This window comes from Taudactylus pleione, unplaced genomic scaffold (genome assembly GCF_031769625.1).
Source record: "Taudactylus pleione unplaced genomic scaffold, aTauple2 ptg001928l, whole genome shotgun sequence".
NCBI classification, from domain to species: Eukaryota; Metazoa; Chordata; class Amphibia; order Anura; family Myobatrachidae; genus Taudactylus; species Taudactylus pleione.
In genome coordinates this window covers 1,338,231-1,347,500 of record NW_028286325.1, presented here as the reverse complement: position 1 = coordinate 1,347,500, position 9,270 = coordinate 1,338,231, and the positions used below count along the sequence as shown (strand labels likewise).

General features: G+C 55.6%; 1 protein-coding gene across 1 annotated transcript in view; it reads right to left on the bottom strand.

Moving 5' to 3' along the window:
• Positions 1 to 9,270, bottom strand: part of LOC148436175 (neurobeachin-like protein 1) — a gene marked incomplete at its 3' end in the record, with an annotated part of 147,504 nt that overhangs the window by 30,300 nt on the left and 107,934 nt on the right. Inside the window, exons 14-16 of the mRNA XM_088465257.1 lie at positions 6,202 to 6,782; positions 1,749 to 1,881; positions 415 to 543 (exon numbers count right to left, since the gene is read on the bottom strand). Coding sequence (XP_088321383.1) covers positions 415 to 543; positions 1,749 to 1,881; positions 6,202 to 6,782 — 843 coding nt within the window. The remainder of the gene's footprint in view (positions 1 to 414; positions 544 to 1,748; positions 1,882 to 6,201; positions 6,783 to 9,270) is intronic.

Here is a 9,270-nt window from a genome sequence, read left to right as displayed (position 1 = left end):
CCGCGGGACATTATGATATATATAACATTATTTGCAGGCCCGGTGTAGGCCACGCCTCCTCCGTGTGATGTGACACAGGGCGGGGCCACAATCACCGGTGATTACAGCAATGCCCGAAGCATCCTCAGAGCAGCGGTGTGACCATCTGAAGCATCCAAAGGACGCTCCAGGCCGCACTGCTGCATAGATTCTGGCTGTAGGGGGCCATTCTAGGCACCCTGATAGCCAAATGAGGTTAGCAGAAAAAGGCTCAGAGGGCCAGACCAAATGTTTCCAAGAGCCTTATACGGCCCCGGGTCTGAGGTTCCCCATCCCTGCTTTAGTACATGTGTGTGTTTTATGCAGGAGAAGCAATGGCTCAAACCACTTGCAGAACAGCTAAGGTGACCTATACAGCATAAACAATGTACTTACTTCACCCAGAGCAGGAAACCTCAGGGGGGAAGTGATTTTCAGATGTCCATTAACATAAATGTATACATTGCTTTGTCCGAAGAATCCGAGGGACCTCTTAGAAGGTACGTGAACAATTGTTACACTGTGCTGTGGATGTAAATCACAAATGAATAAAACAAAATAATAATGAAAACAAAAGTAATCTCACATTAAAGTCTCTGTAGCACAGCAGTGGGTCAACACGACCAATGTATAAGCCAGTGGTTCTGAAACTTGTTCCTTAAGGTGCCCTGACAGGCCAGGTTATAGCACAGGTGACTTAGGGCCTGATTCAGAGCCGGACGCTATTTGCGGACGCTCGTTCAGAAAAAGGGGCCGGATATTTAAATTGAGCGCTCGCTCTTTGCGGTCTGTGGACGCCTCTATGTCTGAGCGAGCGTCCGAAACATGCGCTCGCTATTTTCTAAAGACGCCCCTTTGCCGTGCGCATCACACTTCATCTCCGCTATTAGATTAATCGAGTACATCGAAAGGAGTCTGAACTGCTCGCAGTGCTTGTGGTAGGTTTTACTTCCCGCAATCACTGCGAGCAGTTCAGGCTAAAACACAACCAAGTGACGTGGTCGATGACGCTGCTTTACTAATTATGCACTCCCATAAAACGCCCGTTTTGACCGTTAGGCACGCCTGCGTTCTGATCTCCACTCCCCGTTTTCAAGCACCTTCCCGTTACCACCCACAAACGCCTCATTCTGTCACTCAAATTAGCAGCCCCTCGCTGTTTTACGAGCGCACAATTTCCGACCACAATGACTGGTTGGCGCATGCGCATTACGACCCATACACATGCGCAGATGTGCGAACATCGCTCGGAGCGAACGAGCGGCTCTGAATCAGGCCCTTAATTAGTATCTTAGTGAAGTTAATTTAACCATGTTCTCAACCATGGATTTCCTTAAAACCTGGACTGTTAGAGTGCCTTGAGATACGAGTTTGCTCCTGAGGATATCAGCCTCTAATTAAAAGCAAATCACACAATAAATACGGTTTACACAATATTTCCAGGGCTTCAGAGAACATAAGATATATGTAACATGGCTGATGGGTACAAGTATATTCAATGCAAAGACCTTAATACAGTGAGAAGAATACAGTGATTTATACAACGTGCACCTCTGTATATTCCTGACTATAACACGTGTCCAGTTACTGTGCAGACTGCGCAGTGCTAGTATTAGCTACCTGTACGTGGTGCAGTGTATACACAGGGACTACAATGATACTCAGCATGGCGACTGTCAGGCGCATTAATGGAGACAATCATCTCCTGTGCCTCTAGCAAATTTCCTTACCCACAACGAGTCACAGAAGCAGTGGTCGGGCAAGATAACGGTCGTGTACTCTTTCTTTGTGCAGACTGCGACAACCAGGAATCCGGAGGACGAGATGAAGGCCTCAAACCCTGTGCCGCTATTTGTAAAAAAGCTGAAACCAAGCAGTAGAAAATGTGGTTATAGAAGGAGGCGGCATAATTGGTGCATGTGGCTATCAGTTACGCCACGCTAAATGAAGCCCTGTAAATTAGACGTGAGAAGTACATGGTTTCCGGATTCCCATAATCCCACTACAGACTACAGAACACATTACAGGACTCAGCGGACGCCTCCAGGATTAATCACTACACTCAGGGCTCAACACCAATAATGTCAGGAGTCTGCTAAATGCATAGACATAGGCGCCATTAGCAGAAGGCAATGTGTTCCCTTTCTCCCGCGTGCACCTTTCTTACTGGAGCTGGTTTGGGCCCTATAAACCGACAGATTAACGACCTAATTCTGCAGCAATCGCTAATGCAACTACAGTACGTACACAGATCGCGCGATTGTTAGCTATTGTGAATGTGTATAATCCACACTGCAGGTGCGCTGTGATCGCACTGCGATTAGGCAATCATACAGGAATCCATTGCAGAGTGAGCGACGGCTGTAAGCATTTGGGGGTGGTGACGGGGGAGTGGCTGGAGAAACGCAGGTGTGTCTGTCCGTTTGAACGCTGTTGCATGGACCTGCATAAATTAGCCGATGCGATTGCCTACGTAGCCTGAGAGCCCAGTATATGCGAGGAGACTGGCAGTGTCTGCGGCTGGTCAGACCGGCTGTAAATGCTACATAATGGGGCTGATGTGCGTCGATGGTACCGATGTTTACGCAGAGTGCGCGATGTCACACGCATGTGAGAAGGCAGCAGTGGGCGTCTCTATGCCAGCTGAGCTTTGGCTGACCTTAACATTTTCACAGCTGCTTTCCACAATGCCCTATGCTAGAGCGCAGGGCGGCTGACAATACCCTCATGCCCTCTGCAGTGCGGGCGGATGACAATACCCTCATGCTCTCTGCAGTGCGGGGAGGATGACAATACCCTCATGTTCTCTGCAGTGCGGGGAGGATGACAATACCCTCATGCTCTCTGCAGTGCGGGGAGGATGACAATACCCTCATGCTCTCTGCAGTGCGGGCGGATGACAGTACCCTCATGCTCTCTGCAGTGCGGGCGGATGACAGTACCCTCATGTTCTCTGCAGTGCGGGCGGATGACAGTACCCTCATGTTCTCTGCAGTGCGGGGCAGATGACAGTACCCTCATGTTCTCTGCAGTGCGGGGCGGCTGACAATACCCTCATGCTCTCTGCAGTGCGGGGCAGATGACAATACCCTCATGCTCTCTGCAGTGCGGGGCGGATGACAATACCCTCATGCTCTCTGCAGTGCGGGGCGGCTGACAATACCCTCATGCTCTCTGCAGTGCGGGGCGGATGACAATACCCTCATGCTCTCTGCAGTGCGGGGCGGATGACAATACCCTCATGTTCTCTGCAGTGCGGGCGGATGACAATACCCTCATGCTCTCTGCAGTGCGGGGCGGATGACAATACCCTCATGTTCTCTGCAGTGCGGGCGGATGACAATACCCTCATGCTCTCTGCAGTGCGGGCGGATGACAATACCCTCATGTTCTCTGCAGTGCGGGCGGATGACAGTACCCTCATGCTCTCTGCAGTGCGGGGCGGATGACAATACCCTCATGCTCTCTGCAGTGCGGGGGCGGATGACAGTACCCTCATGTTCTCTGCAGTGCGGGGCGGATGACAGTACCCTCATGTTCTCTGCAGTGCGGGGCGGATGACAGTACCCTCATGTTCTCTGCAGTGCGGGGCGGATGACAATACCCTCATGCTCTCTGCAGTGCGGGGCGGATGACAGTACCCTCATGCTCTCTGCAGTGCTGGCGGATGACAGTACCCTCATGCTCTCTGCAGTGCGGGCGGATGACAGTACCCTCATGCTCTCTGCAGTGCGGGCTGATGACAATACCCTCATGCTCTCTGCAGCGCGGGGCGGCTGGCCACACCCTCATGTTCTCTGCAGCGCGGGGCGGCTGGCCACACCCTCATGCTCTCTGCAGCGCGGGGCGGCTGGCCACACCCTCATGCTCTCTGCAGTGCGGGGAGGCTGGCCACACCCTCATGCTCTCTGCAGTGCGGGGAGGCTGGCCACACCCTCATGCTCTCTGCAGTGCGGGGAGGCTGGCCACACCCTCATGCTCTCTGCAGTGCGGGGCGGCTGGCCATACCCTCATGCTCTCTGCAGTGCGGGGCGGCTGGCCATACCCTCATGCTCTCTGCAGTGCGGGGCGGCTGGCCATACCCTCATGCTCTCTGCAGTGCGGGGCGGCTGGCCATACCCTCATGCTCTCTGCAGTGCGGGGCGGCTGGCCATACCCTCATGCTCTCTGCAGTGCGGGGCGGCTGGCCATACCCTCATGCTCTCTGCAGTGCGGGGCGGCTGGCCATACCCTCATGCTCTCTGCAGTGCGGGGAGGCTGGCCATACCCTCATGCTCTCTGCAGTGCGGGGCGGCTGGCCATACCCTCATGCTCTCTGCAGTGCGGGGCGGCTGGCCATACCCTCATGCTCTCTGCAGTGCGGGGCGGCTGGCCATACCCTCATGCTCTCTGCAGTGCGGGGAGGCTGGCCATACCCTCATGCTCTCTGCAGTGCGGGGCGGCTGGCCATACCCTCATGCTCTCTGCAGTGCGGGGCGGCTGGCCATACCCTCATGCTCTCTGCAGTGCGGGGCGGCTGGCCATACCCTCATGCTCTCTGCAGTGCGGGGCGGCTGGCCATACCCTCATGCTCTCTGCAGTGCGGGGCGGCTGGCCATACCCTCATGCTCTCTGCAGTGCGGGGCGGCTGGCCATACCCTCATGCTCTCTGCAGTGCGGGGCGGCTGGCCATACCCTCATGCTCTCTGCAGTGCGGGGCGGCTGGCCATACCCTCATGCTCTCTGCAGTGCGGGGCGGCTGGCCATACCCTCATGCTCTCTGCAGTGCGGGGCGGCTGGCCATACCCTCATGCTCTCTGCAGTGCGGGGCGGCTGGCCATACCCTCATGCTCTCTGCAGTGCGGGGCGGCTGGCCATACCCTCATGCTCTCTGCAGTGCGGGGCGGCTGGCCATACCCTCATGCTCTCTGCAGTGCGGGGCGGCTGGCCATACCCTCATGCTCTCTGCAGTGATGCACAGCTCGGCTTTAGATAAGGGGATTTTTTCAAATTACTACACACGAGGAAACGGATTAAGAAAGGTTTGTGCAAAAGTGGAAAACCCCATAAAGATAAGCCTAAACCAGTTTATTATGTACTAAGCAGCTGGCAGGACCTGGTATGATAGCTGGTGCTACTATCTCTGAAGTATGATTACTAGTATTTGTTTTGCCACTTTGTGCCCAGTAACGCATCAGAATCAGGGAATACAATATACGTTGGAATAAAGAAAATTGCTACTAAACATGTAACACACAGAGGTATCAGGGCTGCAGAACAAGTGCACAGGTGCTGAACCACACATGAATGAGCAGGGGTGGGTAATAGATGGGCAGAGGCCTGGCAAGCCTTAACCTGCAGAGCCAGCTCTGCGCCCTCTATCCAACTTATTCTCTCTGGCCTTCCCACCTCACCCCTCCATCCATTCTGCCAGCCTTCACTCCCTCTCTTGTCCATCTACTGTACCTCAGCCAAGTTCACATGCCTTACCCCTAACCTACCGAGCCCCCCATCTAGTCCTCTCCACCTACATCTCCAATGTACTCTCCCTCCCACCTCCTCTGCTCTGCCAGTGACCACCACCTTACTGCCACACTGATTACCCACCCAGGATTAGACCAGTGCTGCTCTTGACCTGTGGAACACACTCCCACATTATATCAGATTAGCCACTTGTCTCCAAGACTTTAAACATGCCCCCATAACCCACCTCTTCATTCAGCCCTTCTAATGCCTCTGCCTTTCCTACCATCTCTAACAACCTCTTACTGCCACCCTGTGTCCCTGCCCCTCCCCCCCATAACCCACCTTTTCATTCAGCCCTTCTAATGCCTCTGCCTTTCCTACCATCTCTAACTCCCCTCTTACTGCCACCGTATTTCTGACCCTCCCCCCCCCCCATAACTCACCTCTTCATTCAGCCCTTCTAATGCCTCTGCCTTTCCTACCATCTCTAACTTCCCTCTTACTGCCACCGTATGTCTGACCCTTCCCCATAACCCACCTCTTCATTCAGCCCTTCTAATGCCTCTGCCTTTCCTACCATCTCTAACTTCCCTCTTACTGCCACCCTGTGTGCCTGCCCCTTCACCCTTGGACACACTTCACCTGTGTCTCTATTCTAAAGCTGGACCAAATGACTGGACATGAACGGGACTGTAAATGCTGAGAATGGCTGCACTTGGGACGGCATAAAGGCATTACCTATACAGCTGCTTTCTCTTTGTGCCACCGCTACAAATACCAATGGTGGATTGGTCTTGGTCAAGACAGAACCAGGCAAAAAACGTGAATGCGGAGCCAGGCCACTTCTGAATCGTGGGAACAGCAATTCCTGAAGAGCTATGGGACAAGTTAAAGTACTGCAAGGCGCTCTCCATCCCCTGCTTGCGGGCAATAGTGAGCATCGCCCGGGTGACCGGAACAACGTAGGGATGGCTCTTCTTGGGTTCATCGGTTCGCAGCAAAGCAATAAGATGAAAGAGTTCCTCTGAGCCCACTGACTGACAGCCCAGAGAGCCCAGGAGGCTGATGAGATTATCAGCACAGGTGGGATGTAGGGAGTAGTGATAGTTCAGGGTGTCTATGATAGTAATAACCATGCTGGCATTGACACACATTGTCCGACTCTGCTTGTTTATGCAGCAGATCCTCTTCAGCCAGTCAGAGATGAAGATCTGCAGATCATGTGACGCCACCTCCGGCAGCCATTGTATAAGCAGCAGAAGCGGCTGGACGTTACTTATCCCATAAATGCCGACAGATGTATGCTCGCCTTCCACAGCCTGATACAGAGACACAGAGATATAGGTGTATGATTATCAGCGCAGATCAAATCAGTGACCAGGAACAGCAACACATAATGCATATGGACACATACATAAGGCACAGGGACCGCAGCAATACTATACCTTTATCAATTACTAACTCCGCCTAAGATTAATGATAAAAAGCTGCCAGTTACAGTGATATAAGGGAGCTGACTATGTAAACCATGGGGGAAGAGGGCGGGGGGGAAGGTCAGGAAAGAGGGCGGGGGGGGAAGGTCAGGAAAGAGGGCGGGGGGGGAAGGTCAGGAAAGAGGGCGGGGGGGAAGGTCAGGAAAGAGGGCGGGGGGGGGAAGGTCAGGAAAGAGGGCGGGGGGGGAAGGTCAGGAAAGAGGGCGGGGGGGGAAGGTCAGGAAAGAGGGCGGGGGGGGGAAGGTCAGGAAAGAGGGCGGGGGGGAAGGTCAGGAAAGAGGGCGGGGGGGGGAAGGTCAGGAAAGAGGGCGGGGGGGGGAAGGTCAGGAAAGAGGGCGGGGGGGGGAAGGTCAGGAAAGAGGGCGGGGGGGGAAGGTCAGGAAAGAGGGCGGGGGGGGAAGGTCAGGAAAGAGGGCGGGGGGGGAAGGTCAGGAAAGAGGGCGGGGGGGGAAGTTCAGGAAAGAGGGCGGGGGGGGAAGGTCAGGAAAGAGGGCGGGGGGGAAGGAGAAGAAAGAGGGCGGGGGGGGAAGGAGAAGAAAGAGGGCGGGGGGGGAAGGAGAAGAAAGAGGGCGGGGGGGAAGGAGAAGAAAGAGGGCGGGGGGGGAAGGAGAAGAAAGAGGGCGGGGGGGGGGAAGGAGAAGAAAGAGGGCGGGGGGGGGAAGGAGAAGAAAGAGGGCGGGGGGGGGAAGGAGAAGAAAGAGGGCGGGGGGGGGAAGGAGAAGAAAGAGGGCGGGGGGGGAAGGAGAAGAAAGAGGGCGGGGGGGGGAAGGAGAAGAAAGAGGGCGGGGGGGGAAGGAGAAGAAAGAGGGCGAGGGGGGAAGGAGAAGAAAGAGGGCGAGGGGGGAAGGAGAAGAAAGAGGGCGAGGGGGGAGGTGAAGAAAGAGGGCGAGGGGGGAGGTGAAGAAAGAGGGCGAGGGGGGAGGTGAAGAAAGAGGGCGAGGGGGGAGGTGAAGAAAGAGGGCGAGGGGGGAGGTGAGGAAAGAGGGCGAGGGGGGAGGTGAGGAAAGAGGGCGAGGGGGGGGGAGGTGAGGAAAGAGGGCGAGGGGGGAAAGGTCAGGTAAGAGGGCAAGGGGGGAAAGTCAGGAAAGAGGGCGAGGGGGGAAAGTCAGGAAAGAGGGCAAGGGGGGAAAGGTCAGGAAAGAGGGCGAGGGGGGAAGGTCAGGAAAGAGGGTGGGGGGGAGGTCAGGAAAGAGGGCGGGGGGAAAGGTCAGGAAAGAAGGCGGGTGGAAAGGTCACGAAGTAAGAGGGCGGGGAGGAAAGGTCAGGAGAAAGGGCGTGGGGGAAAGATCAGGAAAGAGGGCGTGGGGGAAGGGCAGGGAAGAGGGCAGGGGGAAAAGGTGGGGGAAGGGCAGGGAAGAGGACAAGGGGGAAGGGCAGGGAAGAGGGTGTGGGAAGGTCAGGGAAGAGGGCGGGATCTGCATCCATGGACGCTTGCCTGCGGCTCTGCAATTCCGGGAAGAGGGCGTGGGGGGAAAGGACAGGGAAGAGGGCATGGGGGGGAAAGGACAGGGAAGAGGACATGGGGGGAAAGGTCAGGGAAGAGGGTGTGGGGGGGAAGGGCAGAGAAGAGGGCAGGAGGGAAGGGCAGAGAAGAGGGTGGGGGGAATGGCGGGGGGAAGGGCGGGGAAGAGGGCGGGGGGGAAGGGCGGAGAAGAGGGTGGGGGAAGAGGGCAGGGGGAAGAGGGCAGGGGGAAGAGGGCAGGGGGAAGAGGGCAGGGGGAAGAGGGCAGGGGGAAGAGGGCAGGGGGAAGAGGGCAGGGGGAAGAGGGCAGGGGGAAGAGGTGGGAGAAGGGCAGGGAAGAGGATGGGGGGAAAGGGCAGGGAGGAGGATGGGGGGAAAGGGCAGGGAGGAGGATGGGGGGAAGGGCAGGGAGGAGGATGGGGGGGAAGGGCAGGGAAGAGGGCGTGGGAAGGTCAGGGAATAGGGGGGGGAAGGTCAGGGATCTGCATTCATGGACGCTTGTGTGCGTCTCTACAATTCCGTCCATCTCTGAATCAGCCCATGTTCTGCTGCGCATTTTCCACACTTACAGTAGTCCCTATATTGCGTAAATTTGTACTCGCACATATGAAACTACAAAATAAAAACGCAATTTCGGGTTGAATTGAGGATGACGCTGCTGGTGCGCCAACGCCTTTGCAGCTGCACATCACCTGCAATTGAATTGACCCCTTTGTGTCTTACCTTTATTTATTGTAGTTCTAAAAATATTCAGCATTAAGCTACATTTTATATATAATGCCATACGCTATATACAAGAAAGGTGCAGGTTAGATACGGACTGAGCCCTCATGGCGTCTGCCGACGCTGCTC